Here is a 25,822-nt window from a genome sequence, read left to right as displayed (position 1 = left end):
ATCTCAGGCCTCAGGGTCCTCATTCGGTTGCCTATCTCGGATGGTCCGCCTGCCGCCGCCGTCTCCGGAGCGCTGACCCCTGCCGTGAGCTTCTACACCACATTGCCCAAAGTTTCACCGCGACAGGAGGTCTATCGTTGTTTGATTTCACTGAAAATCTGCGGTAACCTACTAAGTTACTAGTAGCGACTTGAATGCGAAATAAACACGCCTGTTAGGATGGTCATTTGAAACTTCACTTATAAGTAAGTACTCGCCCATTTTCAGATTGTGTCCTAACATCTCTGCCGGATATACCGTCTTCGCAGGTCTCATGGCGAGATTGCCGTGTTTCAATCCGCTGCTGCATAGGTCATAGGTCAATCTATTTCACATTATTGGCTGCAGAAAGCGACTTTCCCAAGCTTTAACATCGAGATCATGCTTCTATCAAGAGTGGGAGGAGCCGTGTGAACCCCCCTACTCTCCTATCGTATTCTTCGCAAAATGGAGAGAAACATAATGGCCTCCTGCAAGGTTCTACGGAAAATATATCTGCGGTCGGTGTTAAATCATTACTCCTTCAGTCGATCCTCGGAAGTCTCCTTGTGCAGACGTTCTATTCACAGGTTTAAGTCGGTGACTTCATCTTCATTTTTTCACTTGGTTGACAAGCTTTGGATGAGTACAAGTCTTCAAACTTCAGGGCCTATCATTTTGAAAGCGGAGTTGCGGCATCCCTTTCCCCGAGGCTAGGGAACGAGTGTCGTAAGCTTGGTCCGCTGAGATGACTAGAGCCTGGAGCTTGTTTGTCGTGTCACGTCCAAAGCTTTGTGGTATCTCCCATTTTCCTTATCTATATTCAGCCAGCATCGAAGGTTCTTGGCCCTCCACCTGGCGTCCGATATGAGGAGCCATTTGAAAGAGATACCACTGGCGAATCTCCCTCTGTCGCACGTCTGCTCTCCAACGTTGGCAGCAAACTAGCAAGTGATGTTACAAGAATCCGCTGTGAAGGACACAAGTGAAGTTTACGTCAAGGCAGCCAGAGAAGCTATTTCCATGGCGGAAGAGAAGGAAGGAACCATCGTCGCCGATGATGTGCGACTGGCTGAGCTGGGATACAAGAGCGAGTTCCGGCGGGAATTCTCGGTGAGTTGCTTCTGCGACTTTGCGAAGATGCGTAAAATGAATTAAACATTTGCAGATGATCGAGACTATAGCGTTCTCGTTTTCGATCATGGCAGTGATCCCAGGCATTGCTTCCACATTGTCCATCTCGCTCCCCGCAGGTAAAGTGAGGTCTTTCAACAAATGCTCCGGCGTCGCTCACTCTAGGACGCCAGGTGGGCATGTTGGCCTTGTGTGGGGATGGTTCATTCCTTGTTGGTTCGTCATGTGCGTTGCAGCATCCATGGCGGAGCTGGCTTCGTCAATGCCGTAGGTGTCTCCACCCCTGCATCATATTCATGTTCTGACGACGTCAACAGGACGAGCGCGGGCTTGTATTACTTCTCTGCAAAAATGGCCCCACCACAATATTCTGCGCTCGCAGGCTGGATCACTGGCTGGGCGAACATTACAGGTCAAGTAACGCTAGTGTGCTCTATAGACTATACTTTGTATGTCTGTCTGCACCCTCCCCTTGATGTTCTCATTGGCATTCTGCAGGTCACAGATGATAACAACAGGCATAGCTGTTGGCACAGATGGTGCGGTGAATTTGGGAGCAGGTCCCACCTACGGAATTTTGCTTTCAATGCTGTTCATGCATGGTTGCATCTGTTCTGCTGCTACGAAAGTACTAGCACGCCTCAATCTCTTTTATGCATTCGTGACCTGTAAATCCGGCCCTCCTTTTCTCTCTGCAGTCGATACTGACATCTCACCAGTCGGGGTCACAGCGGGCGCGATAATCGCGCTCTTGGTATGTTCTGGTGAGAATAGAGTATCTACCAAAACCGCCTTCACGATGTATGAGAATCATACGGGATGGGAAAATGGTATACATGTCTTTGCGGCCTAGTTGTCCAAGCTCAACGAACATTAATGTTGCAGAGGGCTGGGCCTTCCTCTTGGCGTTCACGGTACCGATGTGGACATTCACCGGCTGTAGGTCTATATCAGGTTATATGCTATAACCGGGTTCTCAATTTCCCTCCTAGACGACTCCGCCGCACACATCTCTGAAGAGATATCAGGCGCCGCGCGTGCAGCGCCAGTCGCCATCCTGGTGTCCGTAGCATCAGTCGGATCCCTCGGCTGGATATTGTGCATTGCGGTCTCTTTCGCAGTAGCCTCGGTACCCACCATAATCAACTCCGAACTCTCGCTACCAATGGGCCAGGTCCTACTGGACGTGGTGGGCAAGCAAGGCATGCTTGCAATTTGGTGCCTCATCATCAGTGTCCAGGTATGCATGGTGTACGCGAGTGTCAGCAAGGAGAGTCCATTGACAAGAGCGCAGTTCCTGTGTGGTGCAGCACAAGGTGTCGACGCCTCCCGTGTCATCTTCGCGTTCGCGAGGGACAACGCGCTCCCCGGATCACGTTGGTGGAAGAAGGTAAATCCTCACACGCAGACACCGGTCAACGCTGTCTGGCTTGTGATGTTCCTCGCTGCAATCTGCGGGCTACTAGGATTCTCTTCTACTGCGCTCACGTCGCTTGCTGGGTGAGGCTTCCTTTGAGGCGCTGGACGCATACTGGCTTACCAGAAACTATACGGCAGGGCATCCGTTATCGGCATGTACACGTCATATGCAACGCCAATTTTCCTGCGCATGACCTCGGGAAGAGACAAGCTCATTCCAGGACCGTTCTCGCTGGGCCGGTGGTACCTCCCCATTGGCAGCATCGCCTGCGCCTGGGTGACATTTATTGTTGTCTTATTATGCTTCCCGATGACCAATGCGGCAAACTCGCAGAACATGAGTACGTCGAGGAAGGTTTGCTTCGTGTGGATAACCTAATAACCGTGGTATCGTACAGACTACGCCGTGGTGATCATTATGGCTGTATTTGTTTTCGCTGCGGCCTGGTGGGTAATCTCTGCGAGGACTTGGTTCGTGGGACCGCTCCCCAACGTTGAAGATGAAGGCTCGCTGGCGTCTACGGAGAAACTGGAGTAGCAGAGATCGTTGCAATTCCACAATCCAATACCACTTTATAGTTGCGGCCACGCTCCGTCTGACGTATCTTAATAGACACAAGCACATTATAAATAACAAAAGCTATCCTCAGTCGGTGCGCAGAGCGAGCAGGACCACTCGTATATTTGTTGCATCCATTCACTACTCGGAGGTCTGGGTGTGCTATCCAACGCGATTAACTTGCGGAACCCGGCATCCCAGCCTGCAGTCTCCCAATCAATACGCTCACTCCACACCATGATGTTGTGGCTCAAGTCGCTATGAGTGAAGACGTTTCTGTTTGACATGTCCCAAGCCGTGCAATAATATGAAAGATAGTGTTCAATTGTCTTATCAACATCAACCTAACATTCCAGGTTTTCCGGTGTAACCAGCTCGTCGCGGATAGCGTGGTGGGGATCTTCAGATGGCCTAGAACGTGTATCGTGATTCGTCTCCTGGCGTACGTACAGAATTAGACAGACGCCTACAGCAAGAGTTTGACAATCATATGACCGTAGCGGTGCGACTCTCACTGACAACTGGTGAATTTCGTCTGAGACCCGAAGCGAGATCGACAAAAATATATAGCGTCTGTTTGTCTGAGCTCTGTCAAACGCGCAAGGAACACACAGACTCGAGGCTCGCGCAAGATCTGCAAGGTACTACAAACAACAACAAATACAATGGCATGCCAGTGCGCTCGCCACAATTCCAACTATGTCTCCAATGAGCTCTGGCCTCATGTGCCTACTTCGGCAGTTGGTATCGGCAGTCGGTAGACCCCCAAGCCGGCAGGCGTGACCTGCCGCCAATTAGAGAGCAGTATTACCCGGGATCGCTCGCAATTCGATCAATTCTTGAAGTTTGGCTCGCCACTGGGCCAATCAAGCGATGGTGCAGACTTCAAGGGGGGTTTGCCGACTGCCCGGGTAGGCATAGTATTTGTTTTTGTGAAGTTGATGCAATGACCAGTCACTAAATATTCATAGGCTAATCAGACGGGTGTTGAAGCCCAGGCGCATGATCTAGATACGATCATAACATACCGTTTTGAGAATGGGTGCTCTAAACATCAGAGGTGAACAGCACTTCGCTCACAGTGTGTTAGTACGTGCCGAAGAGATCAAAGGTCTTCCGACTTAACTTCTCGCTAGAATTAATTGTGAGTCAGAATGAGCACGACAGCTGCATGATGGGCGCATAACGTGTTCATCGATACCAGCATCATCACGATACAGCCGCTCCAGGATGATTGCTCCGATGCCTGGCGCAACACGCGGTGGACAAGATTTTCTGGAGGCGAATACAAAGAGATAAGTAGGCCAAGTCCCTAGTCGTTGCATCGGACGCCTGCGTCCTCCTCTGAGGTCCCTCCTTCCAACAACGGCGCATCATCTTTGCCAGTCCCCTCTTGTAGTAGGTCTAGCAAAGCAGCTCAATATCGCCTTGTCTTTACCAGCAGTGTCGCCGTTTTAAACCTCGCATCGCCATAATTTCCCAAGCCCCTGCGGTCGATCTTTCTGTCTCGCTCCGCCCTCTCAATAGAGCGGGCCTCCTTCAGGAACTCATATCCCGTCGGGCTCTGCAGTTCACTTGACACGGAGCGGAGCGCGAGCTATCCCCCTTGTCCCTGCCGCGACGTTCCTAAGATTTCTCGGTATGTTTGACGTGCACTGCTTGATCGCGTCTACTAACGACCTTCCAATTCTAATCAGAGATCATGAGTGATTCAGAAATTGAGGACCATCGTCCGAACAGGGCGCCAGATACACTCTTACCACATCCTACCGTCGTCCCTGTCCCTACCGCCGCCTTTCACCATCACCAGTCACCTATATCTAACGTGCCTGCGGACGTTCTCTTGCTGATCTTCCGCGAGATCAACGAGTCTACCCTGCGGGAGTGGGAGAAAGGGGTACCTTTCCCGGACTCCGTCGCTTCCGTTTGCACTCAATGGAGGGATGTCGTGTCCTCCGTGTCCGCGTTCTGGAGCTTCATACTCATTGCTGTCGACGAGGCACGACCTACGCCATTGACGGTTGTCAGCCGCCACCTTTCTCATTCGAGAAACCAGCTTCTTGACATCCAAATTCGTCAGCTTTGCCTTCCATGGCACCCAAGGCTCTACAGGTCCTCCGAGCAGCCGGAGAATTGCGAAGACCCCGGGGAGAGGGACCGTGTCGCTGCCGTCATGAATCTGATTATGCCACATCAAGGTCGTTTGCATGACCTTTACTTCAACATCCTGCACCGCACGTCAATGCCGCGACCCTACATGGATTTCCACGGTACCTTCCCTCGCCTCGAGAACCTGACCATGATATACAACTCCGAAGACGGCCAAGACGACCGACTTGCCCTCCCCATACGCCCTCTAGACGCCCCTATTCTAGGGTTTCTCGATGTGGCTGGCCCCGTTCTGCGCCAGTTCCATGAGTCATCGATGACTTGGCCCTTTCCTGAACTCGGGATTTTGCTAGTTGGGCCATACCCGGAATACCCTCCGTGGCCAGTAGCCGATTTCGCGGCATGTCTCCGTAAGATGACCGAACTTGAAATGCTCGAAATGGAAGATCTAGAACTGGCGCATTCTGGACCAGACGGCGCCGATTCGCTCGATTGGTTGCAGCATTTGAACATCGAACGCATGCGCGGCGATGTCATAGGGAATATCAATGCACTCCTCGGCTTTCCTGTAACGGGACACGTGACGTACAACTCATGTTCGATCCCGACGTACGTTCGACTATTCGATAAGATGACACGAAGGTGCCATTTGATAGACATGGAGTCGGTGGATGTCTTGAATGTCCTCCTCAACGAGAACTATGATTTGGAGACGCTCGAGATTGAAGAAAGCATATTCACGGAGGAGATCATTGATGCACTCGCTGAGCCGTCGGACGAAGGCAGCTGGATGTGTCCCAATCTGACCAGCATCACCCTTTCAGGTTACTGCTTCGGCTTCTCCGATGAGAAGCCAGCACAAACCGCGTTCGTGAATATGATCAAAATGCGACACACCACGCATCATGTCTACACAGAATCTATTCGCCTGGGACACGAGGCCAAACTAGGTGTCGTCCCTCTAACCCATATCCGGATCGACATCTCGGTGTTGGACGATGACGTCGAGGCGCTCGATAAAGACGATTTAGAATGGCTCGACGCACATATCTATTCCGTGGAATGGGGAAGCTGGTCCGGAGGAACAGGGAGGCGTTCTCAGTCTGCAGATGACGGGGCTGAATGAGTCGAGGCTTGTGGTATAACCATCATAATATGGTGAACCGCCCTTTCACTCACCAAATGATGAGCAGGTGTGAGTCAAGGCATCGCGGGTGGCTGCTCGGATGATCGTGAAGCCTTGGACGATGACGAGAGCGCAGGGCCAGATGGATGTCGATGAATACGGTGAAAGAGAGCATAAGGATGGCAAATGTACGGTGTCAGGACGTCGGTAAACGGATTGAGAAAGCCATAGAAACGACCCGCATGAAGTGCTGCTTCATCAAGAAGTTGGAATTCAAACGTTTGCAACGTATTAGGATAACTCACAGTTGACTGTATTAGAATGCATTTTACTAGATGATTGTCTAATTTCCAAACCAGAGATATCCGACAAAATGGGTAAATATCGGTATCCCAGATCTGTACGACCATCGCCGTGGTGCAGTACTATGTCGCGGCACAGGCCACGCAGTGGCAATAATCACCGTGTATCAACTACAGACTGGTTGAGAAGGATTGAAGAATAATGCATGACTGAGGCAGATATAACATACAAGGTGACCTAACTCGGAGCTCTTTTTGATTGTAGAGTCTCCTCGTGGTACACTAAAATACTATCCGCAGAGCGTAAGCTGCAGATTCACAGCACTTGCGGGAGTCGCTTTGTAGGGCTCGTGTTCCCTTCAACCATCACCCCGGAACTCATCAAACCCACATCGCTGCAGGGGTTCAAATTGGTTCAAAATCTTCTTGATAGCGCGCCAGATCTGGTGAATTGCTGTATGCGATTGAGACTGTCTGATTCACGCCCGCATCCAAATAGTACGTTCGGCCTCATCTTCCATCCGCTTCTTCCTGTCCTGATGCGTCTGATCAAGTCATGGCAAACGAGCCAGTCAATGTAGAAAGCAACATCTCGAGCACGCTACCTCATGCAATGCTTGCGCCCTTCCAGCCACACCGTACATCCATCTCAGATATGCCAAACGACGTGCTGGTGCTGATATTTCACGAGATATTCGAGTTCGCTAGGCCTATGGGACGATGGATACGAACCGGATTGGAGTTCCCAGAGTCAGTTGCATCTGTCTGCTCCCAGTGGAGAGCAGTCATGTTCTCGGTGTCCATATTCTGGACCGCCATGCTCATCACCGTCGACGATAACCCCACACCGCAGTCTATCATTCGCAGATATCTTACCCTATCAAAGGAGCGGCCGCTGGACATCACCATTTGTCGAGATGAGATGAGCCTCGACCTCTTGAGAGCGCGCGTGTCTGAAGATCCGGAATATCGTGCAAGGCTGGCCGATCCTGTGGAAAAATGGCGGATGGCTGCTGTCATGGACCTCCTGACTCCGCACCAGGCTCGTTGGGAAAGACTCTATATTCACGTCATGCACAGTACGTCGCTCCCGCAGCCATACCTCGATCTGAGTGGTACCTTCCCGAGCTTGAAGTATCTATTAATACACTGCGTACTTGACGAAGGTCCAGATGAACGTTTCGCTCCGACGGCCGTGAACATAGATGACCCTATTCTCGATGAATGTTTCGCTCCGACGACCGGGATCATGGATGTTCCTATACTCGAACTGATGGAGGCTAGCGGTCTCTTTCTACGCCAAATGTCAGATACCACATTCCCCAATCTCGACGAGCTCACCATTGAAGAGTACCCACGACACTACCCTCCTTGGACAACGACTGATCTCATTACGTGCATTCGCAAGATGCCTGCACTCCTTACACTGCGTTTAGACAATGTCAGCCTCGAAATCCTTGACGACGAACTTCCCGATGATGACCGCGCATCAAAGCTTGAAACGATGGACTTCACACACATGTCGGGCGATGTACTGGAAAATCTCAACGCTCTCTTGGACTGGCCTGTACTCGAGGTTGTGGTGTACAACGACTGTTCGATCCCAAGGCCCGCTGAGCTGTTCCGCGCTTCTCATTATGGTGAGATTATGTACATGCAGACGGAGCAGGATGTTCTCAATGTCCTGCGAGATTGGGACGACGAGAATTGCACGCGTCTTCACATCACCAACAGTGCATTCACGGAGAATATTATCAATGCCCTGTCCGAGCCACAGCCCGATGGCAGCTGGATGTGCCCGTACTTGACCGACCTAAACCTTTCCGGCTTCTGCCAGGGCTTCTCGAACTGTGAACCGGCGCAAGTCGCGTTCGTTTACATGGTCAAGATCCGTCATGCGATGCACGCCAATATCGAATCTGCCGATTCAGAACACGCGGACTTTGCTGTTTCGTCTCTCGAGGAGATCAAGGTGAATGTTGAAGGGAATGGCCAAGAGGTCAGCACGGAGGCTTTGGAATGGCTTGATGCCAATGTCCCTGTCGTGACATGGGGTGATTGGTCCGGGGGAACGCAACAGTTCTCCGATTCTGCCTCCAGCTCTGAGGATGCGGAAGACCCAAGTGAAGAATGAACTCGGTCAATGTGTTACGTGTGATCCTGGTAAGCATGCTCTCTCCGCCGGGGTCACACCCCTAAGCTGATTTCATAAACCCATATTGCTAGTTAGTTTCGTTTCCAGACCTTATAGGCGGATCACGTGTGCTATTACCCCATTGGGTGGCGGAGATCTAAAAACCCCTGCACACTCTCGCCTATAAGGTCTGGTGAAATTTGCAGGGAGGGAAGGGGGTATCCATCACGCGTCACCGAAGTCACTAGTGACAACGCCGTTACCTCTCGCGTCTGCTCACGTACGTGACTGCGTCCAACGCGCCTCGCGCCTCGCGCCGCGCACCTCAAAACTCAGTCGCTGGTCGATGTATGCGCATGTATGCTACGGTAGCCAACCTACATAATCATGATGTTGTCTATTCCAACTACTCATCCGAGTCCTTGGCTGAGCTCGCTACGCAGTGTCGTTGACGACTCTGACTCCGACCCGCCAGCTTCGGATTTGGGCAGCGATATCCTTGACGACCACTCGGGGCTTCTGTCTCTGCAGACGAGTACTGGTGCGTTTTTGCTGCTTCCTCACGGGGTTTCTTGAGGATGGATGCCGAGAGCGTCGAAAGACCATACGAGAACTCGGCAAGAGTGAATATAGCGGAAGCCATACTACACGACGTACATAGATGAGACTTACGGAATGCGTCGCAGGCAAGATGCGCCGCAGGCACGTCAAGCGCCGGGGCGTGACGGATACCCCCCTCCCTCCCTGCAAAACTCACCAGACGTTAAGGGGGGGAGTCGTGCAGGGTTTTTTGGAACTCCGCGTCCAAATACAGTGATATTCCACGTGATCCCTTCCCCCCTTAACGTCTGGTTACGAGACTAATTGCTAGTAGCAGCACACCATGCGGTAGCCCTTCCAAAACTCCATGTACTAAATCGGATGCGCCTGCGGGTGAGTGAGTTTGAAATGAATAGATAAACCTGGGTACATTGGGGGGATTATAAATGTACATACTAACGAGACAATCACGACCGCTTCACCGGCATTGGTGAGAAAATCACTCGATACACCGTGGTCTGTAAAGGGTACAGATGCAGAGCGCACCGCCAAGAGAAAGAGCAGAGTAAAGAAAGACGAGAATGCTGACACATGGGGCCGCATAGTTCCATATACTTGACGAGTCGAGCGTGTCATTCATGTAACACGCGCAACATATCACCAGCCCTGCACATTGTGTTTAGGCATTCACGCCGCTCGTCGACGCACTCGCGCTCGCCGGGGCATCAATACCCATCTTCTTGCGCACCAGCTCAAATGTCTTGAGCATCTTCCTGCGCGCCCCCAGCGCCGCGACGCCGTTCGCCTCCAGTGCTGCCTCGTCCATCGCCACCATGTCACGCCAGTGCATCCCTTCGAAGTTCGGCGTATACTTGTGTAGCCTTAAGCTCCGCAGCCACCCGGGCACGTCATCCAGCAGCTTCGGGTCTACCTCCTCCTCATCCTTTTTCGAGTCACGCACACTAGGGGACTTGACCGAGCGCGCGCTGCCCAGGCCGCGTCCGCTGCGCGCGCCAGGCGAGGCCTGCGGGTGCATTCCCATGCCGAAGCCGAGCTGGCCGGCGGCGGCGGCCATCTGCATTGCGAGCAGTTGCTGCTGCTCGGGGGACATACCCATCGCGGCGAGCTGTTGCATGTTGAAGACGTTGCCGAATGGGCTGATCGGCATACCCGCAAACGGAGCCATCCCGAGGCCACCTGCGCCCGACATGCCCATACCCAACCCGGGGCTACCCATTCCTAATCCAAATCCTGCCATCCCCAGACCGTTGAGATTCGCCTCGTCATTGATCCTGCCTTGAGAGAGCCCCGGGCTCCGTATGTTGTTGAATCCTTGTCCTCCGAACGCGTGACCATTGCCAGGCCCGCTGGCGTTCCTCATGCTGCCAGAGACGTTGCGCTGCCCGTGCTGCTGCGGTCCATGGTTCCCATCGTCGCCGTACACGCTATCACTCCCATTCGTGTTGCTAGGGCCAGTACTGCCTCTCGATAGGCGGTTGAGTTTCTTCGGCGGGTCGGAAATTAAAGGCACGCCTCCTCCATTCGTCGTCCAATCAGTTAGCTTAGCAGCAGCGGCATCGAGGCTCTGGGCGGGATCGCGGGTATTCTTGAACATCGGCATGAGGGGAGTATTGACCATGCTCGCCCAGCTGTCTCCAACCATGGGAGACAGACCGTCGTCCAGCTTCGGTGACTTGAATGCATTAGCCACACCGGAGAAGTCGGTGCTTTTCGGGCGAGAAGCGGTGTTGGGAGCTGGTAGAGTAACTTCCTGCGCAGGAGAAGAAGGACGCTCATCGACTTGTCCCAAATGGTTTGAACCCGATCCCCACGTGCGGCTGTCTACGCCAGTCCCCAAAGCAGGGGCACTGATACGGTGAGCAGCATTGCTTGCCGCCTTCAGCTTAGCACGCTGCTGAGCAAGAGTAGCCGCAGGGTCGTTCCCTCCGGCAGAGGGTAAGTTCGCCGTGTCAGGAGATAGGTAACCGTTCGCGCTGGTTTCGAGATTGAGAGAAGGTCGATTGGCCGAGAAATTGCGCGCTGTCGGCGATGCTGGCAGGCCAGACTTGAGCCCAGGGGACTTCAAGTTCATACTGGCAAGCTTCGCTTCCATTTGGCTCTGCATGGAGCCTGATGACGTTCATCAGATGATATCGAATCCAGAAGCCGCATGTGACTTACTGCCAACAGCAGGGCTCAAGAGAGCCGTCATCGGGTCCGACCTTGACATTTGCTGCAGAACGGTTATAAAGAACCTGATCTGAACTTGAGTAGAATGTTGCAAAAGACTGTAAAGAGCGGCTGTGCGCTCGGCTTCCGACAAGACCTTGAACCCTGCATAGGTAATACAGTCAAACCTTATCAATCAAACAAGCCCATGATACTAACATTGCTCGATGGCACTCAATTCTTCCTTAAAGTTGACGTCCAAAGAGGCAGCAGCCATTTCTTCCTGTAAATCGAAAGTTAGTCACTGAATGATACAACTGATGGTCGTCATACCAGCGTCGCTTCATAATTCTGGAAAGTTTCGAACCATTTGTCGATTTGATCCGCTGTATTAGCATGTTAGGGGCAGTGCGTGCAATATTAAAGACCGAGCTAACCTTCGGGGGTCTGCAAGAAAGTAGCGCTACCCAGGAGCTCACTAGTAGGTCTAGCACCCGAAATCCCTCCAGGGCGAGGGGATGCTGACAGACCCGGCGAATTCACCGACGGACGGGCAGATGGGCCCATCGAGGCGCGGAAGTTGGGAGACCTGCCTCCAGCAGGACCAGGAGAAGGACTGGGGCTCGGAGGGTGAAGAGTAGCCATGTCTGGTGGTATGGAGGCTGTTGAGAAAGCTAGTGAAAGGATAAAGCGACGTCGAGTCGGTGTTGGCGGCTAGAATCAAGCAGCACGTTCCTATGGGCGTGCGACGTTGCGTCTAGACAAGACCAGCGGAGCCTGCCGGTCTAGGGAATGACAAAGTCGACGAAAACGACTCGGTGGACGACGAGGAGACGGTGGAAGTTGAGGACAAGATGGAGAAGAGAGGCGCGGTCCGCCAGTTCACTCATCAGAGGCTCTGCCGCCACTGGTCAACACGTACAAACAACATGTGGCTGGGCAAATATGCCACTGACTGTTCGACATCTTGTCCTGCATTTCCCAACTGTCGTTTGTTTGATCATCATATAACTGACATGCGACAGTTTCAGCCGAACATGTAGTTAGGCAGAGGTTCCAGAATGGCAAACAGGGGCCAGCCACAAGTACATCTAAGGAGCTTTAAAGGATCCAAACATGTACGATTAAGTGGTGAGCTAAATCTACATGGCTCGACTCCGTATCCTGGGGAAGAGCAAGTATAACAAGTAACAAGGACATGATGATAAAGTAAAATCACGGATGAAAGGCGTACCGCCCCATCGCCGTGGTAAGGAGCGTGTTGCCCGAGTCTGCGACTGTCGGCCGAAGGATGAAGTCGTGAGGATCATACAAGAACAAGCCATCATAAGCACAAGGGCGAATTAATCGTGAAAGCCGCTTCTTCACGCGGGGTCGGCCAAGACGAGCTTGCGCACCTCGCCGGTACGGCGTTCGATGGTAGCGTACTGCTCCACCGCCTTCCCCGCCTTGCGTTTCATTTCCTCCGCGCCCTGTACCTCGCGGCTCTTCACGTCCATAGCGGCGCGGAAGAGTTCCTTGACGTCCCACGACGCGAGTCGCAGGACTTTGCGTGTCTCCCGACTAACTCGCAGCGCGTGGGCGCCCACGAATGTACTTTCCTCGCCCTTCTCGCCATCCTGGACCAGCGACGCTTTGATGCGGCGGCCAACGGTGCGTGGGATGGTGCTAGGGAGCTCGAGGACGAAGTAGACACCCAATCCGATTGTAGCAGCACCTAGCACAGGAGCCGCCCACTTGCGTGCAGTCTCATTCTCCCACAGATCGCAAAGGCGAATGACACCCTCGACGAGGCCGCGCGCACCGAGTACTTTGCCGCCCACCATTGTAAGCGCCCCGACACCTACGGACGCAACGCCGAGCGCAGTGACCGCTTGCTCTCCCTCGACCTTCTCCAATTTGCCGTCACCGAACTGCACCCAGAAGTAGTTGTGCACGTCGAAAATGTCAAGGAATGTCGCCTCGAGCATATCCGAGCGCTGTGCAAGGCCGATACCCAGCCCGTACGTGCCACCGGCGACGATAGCACCACTGGACATCCGCCGGGTCTTCCTTCGCCCAGTCTTGTCAGGGCGGAACATAGCCTCGGGCATGAACACTCGTCGCTTGCGCTCAACGCCTTCAGGAAGGTGTTCGTCGGCAAGCGCTCCAATGCGGTTCACACCGTCGACAGTCGTGAGGCGCGCCTCATCCTCCGCCACCTTGACAGCTACGTCGAGGCTAGTAAGCAGAACACGTCTAACGTCCTTCACGTAGTCCCAAATGCCGAGAAGACCCGGGTAGGAAGGCATACTTAGCGAGAGCTGGTCAACGCCTAGTTGGCCTTGTCCCACGCGCTCGAGGGCATCAGTGAGGAACTCCTTGGTGCGCTTAAGCGTGGTCGCCACTCCCTCTTCTTCCACCATCTCGAGGCCATCTTCAAGCTTCTCTCGTCCATTCTTCATCTTGTCCAAAACGGGACCTGCCCGATTGAGGTCTTCCCGTGCCCGTTCAAGCTCTGTCTCGGCAACGATCGCATTCGCCCCGACGAGGAGATCCACGTCGGACAGAATATGGTGTAGGTAGGTGGACGCAGGCGCCAGCTTGGACTTAGAGCGCTTGACGAGCACGAACGAACGGAGAGACGACTCGAGGTTGTCGAAGGCGGGCGTGCCGTTCTCTGCCGCTGCATGCGAGTCGACAAAGTGAACCAAGTCCTCGGCATCTTTGTACGTCGCAGGGCTGAGCTGTTTGATTTGCTCCAACACGAGCCGACGGCACTTGGCCTTGTCACGGATTTGCTCGTACTTGTTCACCACGATGAATATGTACGCCTTCTCCTTGCTAGCAGTCGTCAGGAACTCCTTCGCGGAGAGTGTGAAGTGGTTTTCCGCAGACACGACGAAGACCACAACATCGATCTCTTCTTGACGGGCAAACACGGCCGTGGTATTCACGAGATCACGATTCAGGCCGGGTGCATCAATGAGGGAGATGTTAACGATGCCGTTGCTAAGGAGAGAGCTGGCAGGGTCTCGAGTATCAGAGAGGTAGATCTTCAATATCTGGTGCTCGTCCTCGTTCTCCGATATTATCGTCTCGAGGTCGGAGAGGCTCGCACGAGTGAACGTCGACTCGTCGTCAATAGAATATGACACGCCCTGCTTGAGAACGTGCACCTCCTCCTTTCCGCCGTTCTCCGCCACTGAATCGTGGACCTCGCAAAAGGCAGTCGTGCACGGTTGCTGGTCGATCGGCATTATCTCCCGACGTAGCAGCGCGTTCACAAATGTCGACTTGCCCGCATTCAGGTCGCCCGTGACAAGAACCTTCGAAGAGGTGTCTTCGACACGCAGACGCAGCCTGTCCATGTGGTTGACTGCGGTGCTGATCCGCTCGTCCAAAAGGTTTGCAATCGACGACTTCTCTAGCTGCGACACGAGGGTGGCAGGCGAGCTGGAGGAACCATGTGCACCGAGCTTGAGATCGAGCCGGAAGACATGGAAGTCGGCGGAGTCGGCAGCATGGTCGTCCTCGTCCTCAGCTGTCTCAGGCTCCGCCTCTGCGTCAGCGATAGACGCTAGAGTGACCGAGCGTGCCGTGCCCGCGCCAGTGGTGTTTATGACGACGTCGGCCTGGAAGTTGGGGTCGTCGGGGAAGGATAGCGAGCGCCGCATGCCCTTGCAGCTCTTGCGCCGCGAAGGCTCTCCTTCATGCGGTTGCTCCTGCAACTGGGGATAGCGAACGACCCATGAGTTCTTGCTGAAGTCCCTGAGGTCGCCCAGAATGGATTTTGTCGAATCAATAGCATTGAGCAGTCTGAAGTATGTGAGCTCGTGTCTTTGAGAAAGTATTTTGTTGCTACTCACCTATCTTTCTGCTCAATATATGCCTCCTGGACATCTCCGGGATTGCGAGATTTGACTGCCTGTGCAGACGCAGCAATATACGACATGGCCGTAACAGGCGTACTTCCGGAGAAGTCAATCCTTTGTTGGTGTAGTTGTCGTCGTCGTCGTCAACGATGAAGAAGTAATATGACAAATCCAAGAGCGTATGAGAATCGCATTTGCGGAGCGGAGTTGTCGATAAGACCTTATACTGGTATCGGGCCGGCGTCGGAGTAATGACAACCCTGTGGAGATTGATGGAAATGTCTCCGGTTTGTGCCGGTGTTGGTTGACTACGCAAGAACGCCATTATTTATATAGCGATTGGCCTCATTAGGATTTGAACACGACTGTCATTCACCGGTAAGCTCCATGCTCCTAAAACCCCACACACGAGAGGTGAACTTAATGTTATATATGAAAATGACATCACGTAATCCTCATATGGAAGGACAGAATAAGTAGCCGAATAAGATGACAGGATTAGCGCACGAGTCATCGCCAGGCGTTTCGCGCGACGAAGTATGTACATAATTCTGTGACTGGCTCTCGCCGCATGATCACCAGCACTCCCTGTTATGAAGGGTATGAAGTCAGCTTGGTTATTCGGTCTCGATGAAGAGAATACGCGTACTATGACCCCCACGAATACGTTGGTCGAGTTTATTCCTCACCCTCATTTTCTGCTCTCAGTCGAATTCCTCCGGACCAATCACCCCATGTCACAGAGTGAACGTTGGCATCGAGCCACTCCAGCGCCTCCGTGCTGACTTTTTGGACATTCCCTTGAATGTTCACCCTGACCCCATAGAGAGACGAAGCTGCAAATGAACTGACATATCCGGTACTGGCCTCCAGCGCATGGCGGATCTTGATCATGCGAATGAACGCGACTTGCGCCGGTTCACAGTCCGAGAAACCCCGGCAGAAGCCAGAAATGCTGAGACTGTATAAGTACGGGCACATCCAGCTGCCATCGGGCTGTGGCTCGGACAGGGCGTGGATGATATTCTCCGTGAATACACTGTTGGTGATGTGAAGACGCGTGCAATTCTCGTCGTCCCAATCTCGCAGGACATTGAGAACATCCTGCTCAGTCTGCATGCACTTGATCGCACCATATCGAGAGGCGCGGAACAGCTCAGCGGGCCTTGGGATCGAGCAGTCGTTGTACACCACAACGTCGAGTACAGGCCAGTCCAAGAGAGCGTTGAGATTTTCCAGTACATCGCCCGACATGTGTCTGAAGTCCATCAGTTCAAGCTTGAGTGCGTAGTCGTCATCGGGAAGCTCGTCGTCAAGGATTCTAAGGTTGACATTATCCAAACGCAGTATAAGGAGTGCAGGCATCTTGCGAATGCACCTAACGAGGTCGGTCGTTCTCCAAGGAGGGTAGTATCGCGGGTACTCTTCAATGGCGAGCTCGTCGAGATTGGGGAATGTGGTATCTGACATTTGGCGTAGAAAGAGACCGTTAGTCTCCATCAGCTCGAGAATAGGGACATCCATGATCCCGGTCGTCGGAGCGAAACGTTCATCTGGACCTTCGTCAAGTACGCAGTGTATGAATAGATACTTCAGGCTCGGGAAGGCACCACTCAGATCGAGGTATGGCTGCGGGAGCGACGTACTGTGCATAACGTAAATGTAAAGTCTTTCCCAACGATCCTGGTGCGGAGTCAGGAGGTCCATGACAGCAGCCATCCGCCACTTCTCCACAGGATCGGCCAGCCTTGCACGATATTCCGGATCTTCAAAGATGCGCGCTCTTATGAGATCATGACTGTCGAACCACATCTCATGTCGACAAATGGTGATGTCCAGCGGCCGCTCCTTTGACAAGGCGAGGTATCGGCGAATGACAGACTGTGGTGTGGGGTTATCGTCGACGGTGATGAGCATGACGGTCCAGAATATGGACACCGAGAACATGACTGCTCTCCACTGCGAGCAGACAGACGCAACTGACTCTGGAAACTGCCATCCTTTTCGTATCGACCGTGTACCAGTGGAGTCGAATATCTCGTGAAATATCAGCACGAGCACTTCGTTTGGCACATCGGAGATGGATGTACGGTGTGGCCGAAAGGGCGCAAGCATCGCATGAGGTAGCGTGTTCGAAACATCGATTTTCACATTGACTGGCTCGTTTGCCATGACTTGATGAGACGCATCAGGACGGGGATCAGGATAGTTTAACGGAAGATCAAGCCGGACGTACTATTTGGACGCGGATTTATAATCGACAGGATTCGGAGCGCTATCGATGTATTGAGCGAACCTCTGCGGTGGTGGCGTGGGCTCGATGAGATGGGTGATGCTTGCTGAGGGATGGAGGGGAACCCGAGTCCTGATAAGCAATTTGTGCAAGCGTTGTGGGACAGCTTATGTTCTGCAAATACTTGACTCGGGGTAAACCACGAGGTGAGTGCAATGGTAAAAGATCCGAATCACCGACTCCCCTCAGACAAGTTACCTTGTATTTATCCATACTGTGTTGTTCTTGACATCTCAACCGGCCAGTGACCGGCACAGTATCTACAACCGCTGCGCGGCCTGCGCTTGTCTACCGTAGGCAGACATCGAACTATTACCAGTGGATGGTCCCCCCTCTTGATGGCCAGGTGACACTTTGTCACATCAATGTGACGATGCTGGTTCAGAGGTCCGCTCGGCTCACAGGGCCGGGGACTGAACGTTTGCTCAGTGGCGTGTGGCTCCACGGTGATCGGCAGGTCCATTTTGTAACTCCGCTCGCGTCCGCCGTGGCCATCGTGCTCTCGGGCGTGACATCGCCATCAAACCCCTCGAAAGAAGGGACTCTTCAACGGCTCATCCGTTCGCTCTGATTCCAGTTGGAGGTGGAAGCAGGCATACGAAAACGTAGGTGTCCATATAATTTCGAGGGTAGGGGAGTGCCCGGTTGTTGCCCATCACAAACCTGGCTATCCAGAGGACCAGAGGGGGGGAGGGGGGGGGCATTCACTGGTAAAACATAGTATCCTCTTCAATGAGAGGGAGGACGGACATAACGAAGGAACAGCCGGGTCTATTTCGAAGCAGCGCCATCCGATCGGACCGTAAGACAACATACCAGACCTGTACACGCTTATGGGTTCAAACGTTCATGGCTTGAGGTATGATATATTACAAGGCCATGGTGCAAGGACAAGGCTTTGAGTGACTCCGACGCTTGACACCTACCTCCATGGTCGGATGAGAGACACTTGAGACATTCACTATTGCAAATCAGGGCCAGTGTGTATGTAGAGCCTCGTTGTATTCACGTCAGAGTGCGAACAAGACAGATTCGCCAAGGAAGTCAACATTCCACGTTCAGTATAATGGGGCATTGTTATTCTGCATGTGCACTGGGCGACACGATACAGGGGCGTCGCGATGCACGAGCATCCTCTCATTCAATATATGATGAATGAAACTACACGTTAGGGATGGCGCGACTTCTGCAAGTAGTCTCTTTCGCATTTCGTAGCCTGGTATATCGCGCAGGCCGGTCCGTGTTCTCGTGGAGATAAATACTGGCGTTATCGTACAAAATGGAGGCGAAGGCTGCCTCATACCGCAACAAGTTATACGACGAAACTTCATTACTGGCATGTCCTGGGAGGAGATCGGCCATCGACAGACCTAACAAAGAGTGAGACTTTCGGGCCCTCCGTCCAATGTAAAGCAAGCACATAGAAGTGTCAACTTTAGACGTACCTCCAATCTAGCCTCCGTTCGCAGAGTCTTTGACAGCCTTCATAATATCTGCAGTAGTCGCGACAGCTCCAAAGATACCGCCCTCGTGTTGGACCATCTCTACAGCAGCACGATGCAGACCGTCCGTACCAGCACCGCTTGCATCTTCGACCAGTAAGCAATCATAGCCGCGGTCGTTCGCCTCGCGCATCGTCGAGTGCACGCACACGTCCGTCGTGACGCCACATATCACGAGATTCCGCACGCCGCGTATCCGCAGCAGCAAATCGAGGTCGGTGTGCGCGAAGGCGGAGCGCCCGGGCTTGTCGATGACAGGCTCGCCTTCGAGTGGGTACAGCTCGTCGACGATATCGTGTCCGTGCTCGCCTCGAACGAGCATGCGTCCCAGGGGGCCTTGGTCGCCTATACCGAGTCCGCTGGAGTTGTTCCGCGAACGGAAGTGCTCGCGTGAAGAAAGTGTGGAGAGGTCTGGGCGGTGTCCTTCGCGTGTGTGATAAATGGGGAACTGCCGTTCACGAAATACTTCTAGCAACTGAGCGATCTTTGGGATCACAGTACGGGTGTGTTGTACAGATCCGCCTTGATATACCAGATAGCCCTGCTCATGGCAGACTGATTTATGGCGTGAAGCGGCGGCTTAGCAATTGATCACGTATAGTGGTAGGATTCATGGTACTGACAATCATTCTGCATATCGATGATCACCAAGGCCGTCGACGAGCGTGAAAAGGAGCCATCTTGAGGCCATAAATATGGTTTTGCGGGAACTGTGGGCATGTTAATCGAGTTCCAATATCCAATATCCAATGCCTGAGGTGGGTAGTCAAGCTCAAGAACGGATGCGCGATGATTCCTGGTCCATGCGAACAGCACGTGATCCTGCAGCTCCCCCTGCGTGTCTGCCGCTTTCTCCCAACTCCACGTACACGACGTTCCACACAAGGGCAGTACGCCTCGTGCCACCATATCAAGACACTCGTGGAAGGCTGTAACTCAGGCACCGTTCACAAATGAGATTCTTCTGATCTGCATGATCCGCATGATCCGCATGGCGAGAGACATCCCCAGTGACCTAACAAAGTTACATCTTTTTCAGGGAGAGTGCTTTGACAGTTAAGCAGCCACGACCTATCGTATAAGATAGATGCAGCGTTCTGATGCAACGTCATAGAACAGGAAGTCTTATTTCCTGCTGTAGCTATACAAGGTTGTTTACACGTGTGTTAATCTGGACCCGAAGATGAGCATATTAGTTGACCTAACGATCACAATCCAGATCTCACCTACTACCCAAGTGTGCGTATGTCTAGTACACCGAGGGCATGCTTAACATTCGTCCACCGTCGATGAGGTGCACGCATCCATCGACGTAAGCTCCAGCCTGTGCGCATGCGTTGTTAATCCCCCACCGAAGAATTTGTAGAAAGATGCTCTCACTTTGCTGGCAAGGTAGATTACGAGGCCCCCCATATCATCGGTGCTCCCAGCCCTCTGCAGCGGTATTGTTGACTTGACCATCTGTTCTGACAACAGGTCGCCTGTCATTTCTACACTTTTCTTTAGTCTCGTGCCAGCAATACACAACGGTAAGTGAAGGGGGCCGCACCAGACGGGAACAGACCCGGAGCGATGACGTTGCTCCTGATCTGCCAGTCCTTCAAGTAGTGCGCCATCATCTTACCCAGGTGCGTCACCGCCGCCTTGCTGAGCGTGTACCCGAGACTGAACACGCCTGAATCCTTGCGGACTGACGCGATGCTCGAGACTGAGATCACCTGGCTTGTGACGCCGTGAGCCTTGCTCCGAGTGTTTCCCGCATGAAGCAGCTCGAGGAACGCGACGGTACAGAACCAAACGCCCGACACATTCACGTGGAATGTCTGCCCGAACGTGTCAAAGCTCTCAGCACCCCAGAGTGCCTCTTGCAGGCGTGTGATGTCACCGCCGGCTTCAGCGGGTGTCGGCAGCTTGGGCTGCTTGCCAATCATCACACCCGCGTTGTTGACGAGCAAATTGATGTATCCGTGACGCGCTTTCACCTGCCCTGCGAGAGCTTCCAATGATGCACGGTCTGTAATGTCGCTTTTCAGCGCGATCATGTTGCCGTGCTTCTGCAGATTTCATGTAAGATCGCGGTGCGAGTCACCGAAGGAAGAACGGAATACGCACACTGCGCTCCTTGACGGCTTTGTCAAGAGCTTCCTGCCGCCGACCGACAATGTAGACGATCGCCCCGTTGTTCTCCAGCGCAGTTGCGATCATGAGGCCGATCCCTTGAATGCGTCAGTACATAGCCACCGGCTGGCTGCATTGGCTGCGACATACCAGTAGCACCTCCCGTCACCACTGCAACAAGGCCCTCGACGCTGAAGAGCGTTGCGTAATCCGAGATGAATTGCGAGGCCATCTTGATATAAAGCCTGTGCTATTGTACTGGCTGTTGAGGGAGAGAACAGCGTGTGCACAATGCCGGCCGGGCAGTTTAATAGGTATCTCGGATAAGGCTGCGACGCGATTATGATGCTGACTGTACAGGAGTCTTCAATCTGGCTGACTGTACACGCTAAGGTAGGGAAAAGCGCCGGTGCCAGAAGGTCAGACATAGATATCTGGCAGAGCCGGCGCACGTTGAAACAACGGTCTACGCTACTCTCGGGAAACCAGCCAGAAGGTCAGACATAGATCTCCTCATCCGTGCAGGTTGAGAGGGTCCTCGGCCATCTCTGAGGTGCCACATGAAGTATTCTCGAGCGATTACGGTGAAACGTGGATACGACGCAAAGTCAAACAAGTTCGCATATGCAGGCAGGACACTCGGCTTTGCCGTGGCGGAGGCACAGAATTTGTCACGAATAGATCAATGACGGCATTACTGACAGACGATCGAGGTAAAATTTGATCTCACAACAAGAGCGGCTTTTTATCTTTAAGACTCCGCTCTAGCCGCGCTGAGGAAAAGTCCTACCGATAGAATGTGCTCTGAGGTGTATCATGATAATTATACGGTATTCAACAGAGACAACCGCATCAGACGCGGCGTTACAACCAATAAGCAATAGTGCCTCAAGACGAGAGCCATCCTCGCAGGAAAGTGTTTGAAGAGCATTGAACCTATCACTCGTTGCACGTTAACGAAGGTGGCTTGAGCGGACAGACAGTCCCAGAAGCAATAACCCGAAACGGTGATGTAGGTCATGTTGATATACACCTAGACACCCGCAGACAGCCCGTACTGGTGCAGTATGATATCCGCACTCTCATCAAGGGCTTTCTGTTAGGCGAAGAACGGCCACGCTTTCCCGCGAGGATATATAGCGCTCTGCTTGAGTTGAACGGGTATATGGGGGTTCGACTAGGATTCCAATATGCTATCCGGCGTGCCGCAGTTGTCCGAGTCGTCGGGTGTGCGGAAGGCTTACACACCCGCATCTTCACTCATGCTAAAGCCGCAGTTCCTTGACACTTTGTCGCCCGTTGAGCGCAAGGCATGCATCGCCGTGGAGTTGGTGAGTGAATTAGGTTGCTGTTCGGTGGGGAGGACGGCGCTGTGCGAGAGAAAGAAATTGAGTGGCTGGTCAGACGAAGGGCCAAGGAGCTGTTGGCAATGAAGGTGATACCGCCGCTGGGTTGTCGGTGACGGACTCGATTTCGCTCATCAACGATTGGCGGTCCCACATTTGAGGCATGTAGCCTACCAGGGGATGTACGAACACATTGTGATGCTAAGCAAGTCAAACCAATAACGGTAGAATATGACTGTAATCGATGAGCGATCCACTGCTATCCATACAGCGAGTCGTGTGCGAGGATGGATCAATCGTCGTCTCGCAACATACATATGAACCTTAACACGATACGTACGCTGAGGAATCCACTGCACCAAGTCGCGTCGTCAGTATGGTGCAGATTAGACTGAAAGAGTCGCTATGATCATGACGCACCACTTCCGATTATGCGTAGGTCTCCCTGTCAGGTCCCTCAACCGAAGACTTGGACTTGAAGTACTCCCCGTTACCCCCTGACCAATCACCCCAACGTACGGAAACGAGATTGGCGTCGAGCCATTCAAAATCATCTGCCTCAAGATAACACCGGAAACGTCCTTTGTCGTCCACCGTGAGCCGTGTCAAAGACGAGACGACATGGTCAGGATGTCCCTGTGGTGGAAGTTGTGTGCTGTTATTGAAGGCGTAGCGAGCTTTGATCATGTTCACAAGGGCTCGTTGCGCCGATTCGCTGTTGGAAAGTCCATAGCAAAAACCTGAGAGAACGAGCTCGGTCAAGTTCGGGCATGCCCAGCTACCGTCAGGTAGAGGCCCGGTCAGGTATTCGACGATGTCCACCGAGAATGGGCTGCTCTCGATGTGGAGTGTGGAACACTGTGGGCCATTCCAGTCCTTCAAGAAGTTAAAGATATCTCTTTGTGGAACGATGTTCCTATGGTTCAGCATGTTCGTCAGAAGGCATGATCCTGATGTATGGAACAGCTTGAACCGTCGCGGGAAGGTGCAACCGTAGTAATGAGCACGGGTGACTGTGGGCCGGCCTAAACATGAACTGATCGCCTCTATATCCTTGCCGTTCATGTATGTAAATTCCACTTCTTCGATCTGTGGAGGACTTCCGAGGTCGGGTGGGGGGAGCTCATCGCCAGATGAAGCCAATTCGACGCTGTCGCAACGAAGCGTGCGTAGCAACGGGAGTTTAGGCAGCAGCTTAACGAAATCGACCAGTGAGAATGTATATTTTCCGTTGTGAAAGCTCGCATCAATGATGATCTCATTGAGTTTGGGGAGCATTGGAGTTCCACGTTCAAGTATTTGGCACAAGGCCCCCCCATAAATGTCCATCGACTCCAAAATGGGTGCCTCTAGAGTCCCGGTGGTCGGAGTGACATTTTCGACTTGACCCCGACTGTAGTAGCATTTAAAGACTAGATGCCTGAGATGTGGCAAGGTGCCATAGAAATCGATGTGAGGTCGCGGAAGGGATGTGCTGAACACGACATCGACGTAAAGTCTGTGCCAGCGCCCCTGGTGCGGGGTGAGGAGGGCCATGGCAGCAGCGACCCGAGCCTTCTCGTGCACGTGCAACATAGAAAGTTTAGTGGCCTGCAATGAATACACTTGCTCAATGGGAATGCCCCGGTGCCACTCCGCTTTATCATGAGTACAGATGTTGATATCAAGGGGTCTATCCTTTGACAGTTCGAGATATCGACTGACAACTGACAGTGGCGTGGGCTTGTCTGAATCGGGGTCGGTAGCGATGAGCAAAACGCTCCAAAACTCCGACACGGAGAACATCACTGCCCTCCATTGCGCACAAACAGAGGCAACTGACTCTGGGAAATGTATCCCCGTCTTGGGCTTGCGTTGACCTGTGCAATTGAAGACTTGACGGAAGATCGGTACGAGAACGTCGTCCGGGATGTCAGCCATGGATATCCGTCGAAGACGAGGGTTTGGATTGGGAGAGTGGGTAATCTGATGGGGCGCAACAGTCTCGTTCGGAGAGTCTCCATATTGATTCAGCATGACTGAAATCGTACGTGCTGAATTACTACTACGACGAGCAGAAAGCAAGAGGTCGCACGTACCTGCTGAGCGACTGGTCAAGGGTGAGTCCAACGAACTTGCTCACTGCGTCTAAGGGTCGTTGACGGTGCGAAAGTCAAAGGTGCTAGCAAGGGAATCAAGCGATGAGTAGCCTATAAGACGTGTAAGGATGGAGCAAAGTAGTCGACGGGACAATGACCGTAATGCGTGGTGCAAAGCACAGTACCGACGTCGTATGGACTTTCGACAATCTTCACGATATTCAAAATATTTCAAAGCCCGAAATACCTAACATCATCGGAAACAGCCGTATCTTCAAATTCCCGCGTGCAATGACCTTCCGCATTCACTATGGACAGCGATTTACAGCAAAACCAATATTGATAAACCTCCCTCGCAAAAAGTACAGATAGGCGGCATGGAGCATAGCGGCGCTCGGCGCCTCGGGGATGACGTGCCCTCATCCCTTAGTGTTGTTCACGGCAGCCATATTTAGTATGTAATCTACGCCTATGTTTCGATATTCGTCTAATTGTCGAGGTCTACATCGTCGCTCTCTACTTCTGCAAACAAAGGTGGAAGACAACGATGAACTCTGCGATACCAGTAGCTTCCTTCATCTAACCATTAGTCGTGGAGTCAAACATGTCTTATACACCGGAATTCCTTCTGAGGAGGGATTTATCGTCCATTACTGACAATGACGGCGAGAGGACATCGGACGAGGGGATTACAGCGAGCTTCCACCTCACGATTCTCCGTAGCCTATCGGCCGCTCGTCGACGTCTCTGCACCACTGCCGACTCCTGCCGCGAGCTTCTGCCCCACTTTGCCGAAGTGTATACTTCACGAGAGAAGGTCTATCAATATTGGTTTTGCTGTATGAGTGCACACTATATAAACTCGAGCTTTAGTGCTCAGCCTTAATGCTAAATCACAGAAAAGAGAGCGGTGTTGGGCCATCCAAGATCTCCTTTGGCGGTCTCCTTGGCACATCCTTCAGGGTCCACAGTGAGCCTTACGGTCGTGAGTCGTGTGCTGTTATCCAAAGGCGTAGCGAGATTTAATCATGTCCACAAGGGACTGATGGTTGGAGAATCCCTCACAGCAACCTGAAAGAATGAGCTCGGTCAAGTTCGGACATACCCAAGGCTCTGATGGG

At 52.8% G+C, this 25,822-nt stretch overlaps 8 protein-coding genes across 8 annotated transcripts; 2 read left to right on the top strand and 6 right to left on the bottom strand.

Moving 5' to 3' along the window:
• Positions 1-1,041: 1,041 nt before the first annotated feature.
• On the top strand, positions 1,042-3,109 carry POSPLADRAFT_1157293 (hypothetical protein; the record flags this gene model as incomplete). The annotated part of the gene is made up of 10 exons (XM_024487162.1): positions 1,042-1,131; positions 1,187-1,271; positions 1,326-1,419; positions 1,470-1,601; positions 1,651-1,982; positions 2,038-2,091; positions 2,145-2,392; positions 2,447-2,652; positions 2,710-2,912; positions 2,970-3,109. The coding sequence occupies 10 exons, from the start codon at positions 1,042-1,044 to the stop codon at positions 3,107-3,109; spliced, it is 1,584 nt and encodes a 527-aa protein (XP_024333962.1).
• Positions 3,110-3,829: 720 nt separating this feature from the next.
• Positions 3,830-8,801, top strand: POSPLADRAFT_1186085 (hypothetical protein; the record flags this gene model as incomplete). Its single annotated transcript, XM_024489201.1, has 10 exons — positions 3,830-3,874; positions 3,976-4,041; positions 4,221-4,274; positions 4,351-4,429; positions 4,674-4,769; positions 4,828-6,313; positions 6,502-6,653; positions 6,968-7,165; positions 7,222-7,746; positions 7,834-8,801. 10 exons carry the CDS (start codon positions 3,830-3,832, stop codon positions 8,799-8,801), a joined length of 3,669 nt encoding a protein of 1,222 aa, XP_024333961.1.
• A 907-nt stretch (positions 8,802-9,708) lies between these two features.
• On the bottom strand, positions 9,709-12,341 carry POSPLADRAFT_1174643 (hypothetical protein). The gene is made up of 5 exons (XM_024488298.1): positions 11,948-12,341; positions 11,844-11,896; positions 11,730-11,793; positions 11,523-11,675; positions 9,709-11,471 (listed from the first exon to the last, which is right to left on the bottom strand). The coding sequence occupies exons 1-5, from the start codon at positions 12,153-12,155 to the stop codon at positions 10,021-10,023; spliced, it is 1,929 nt and encodes a 642-aa protein (XP_024333960.1). The 5' UTR covers positions 12,156-12,341; the 3' UTR covers positions 9,709-10,020.
• A 261-nt stretch (positions 12,342-12,602) lies between these two features.
• Positions 12,603-15,444, bottom strand: POSPLADRAFT_1076376 (hypothetical protein; the record flags this gene model as incomplete). Its single annotated transcript, XM_024482912.1, has 2 exons — positions 12,603-15,308; positions 15,359-15,444. The coding sequence occupies 2 exons, from the start codon at positions 15,442-15,444 to the stop codon at positions 12,875-12,877; spliced, it is 2,520 nt and encodes an 839-aa protein (XP_024333959.1). The 3' UTR covers positions 12,603-12,874.
• Positions 15,445-16,042: 598 nt separating this feature from the next.
• On the bottom strand, positions 16,043-17,536 carry POSPLADRAFT_1157250 (hypothetical protein; the record flags this gene model as incomplete). Its single annotated transcript, XM_024487153.1, has 1 exon — positions 16,043-17,536. One exon carries the CDS (start codon positions 17,534-17,536, stop codon positions 16,043-16,045), a length of 1,494 nt encoding a protein of 497 aa, XP_024333958.1.
• Positions 17,537-18,867: 1,331 nt separating this feature from the next.
• POSPLADRAFT_1186074 (hypothetical protein) lies at positions 18,868-19,879 on the bottom strand (the record flags this gene model as incomplete). Its single annotated transcript, XM_024489200.1, has 3 exons — positions 18,868-19,027; positions 19,103-19,714; positions 19,783-19,879. The coding sequence occupies 2 exons, from the start codon at positions 19,877-19,879 to the stop codon at positions 19,110-19,112; spliced, it is 702 nt and encodes a 233-aa protein (XP_024333957.1). The 3' UTR covers positions 18,868-19,027; positions 19,103-19,109.
• Positions 19,880-20,408: 529 nt separating this feature from the next.
• Positions 20,409-21,509, bottom strand: POSPLADRAFT_1157779 (hypothetical protein; the record flags this gene model as incomplete). Its single annotated transcript, XM_024487237.1, has 5 exons — positions 20,409-20,483; positions 20,540-20,649; positions 20,709-21,213; positions 21,272-21,375; positions 21,428-21,509. The coding sequence occupies 5 exons, from the start codon at positions 21,507-21,509 to the stop codon at positions 20,409-20,411; spliced, it is 876 nt and encodes a 291-aa protein (XP_024333956.1).
• Positions 21,510-23,052: 1,543 nt separating this feature from the next.
• On the bottom strand, positions 23,053-24,639 carry POSPLADRAFT_1157237 (hypothetical protein; the record flags this gene model as incomplete). Its single annotated transcript, XM_024487149.1, has 2 exons — positions 23,053-24,016; positions 24,335-24,639. The coding sequence occupies 2 exons, from the start codon at positions 24,637-24,639 to the stop codon at positions 23,053-23,055; spliced, it is 1,269 nt and encodes a 422-aa protein (XP_024333955.1).
• Between the last annotated feature and the right edge of the window lie 1,183 nt (positions 24,640-25,822).

Source organism: Postia placenta (genome assembly GCF_002117355.1).
Source record: "Postia placenta MAD-698-R-SB12 unplaced genomic scaffold POSPLAscaffold_19, whole genome shotgun sequence".
Taxonomy (NCBI): Eukaryota; Fungi; Basidiomycota; class Agaricomycetes; order Polyporales; family Adustoporiaceae; genus Rhodonia; species Rhodonia placenta.
Note: the sequence above shows the minus strand (reverse complement) of the source record. Positions and strands in the feature narration are given on the sequence as shown.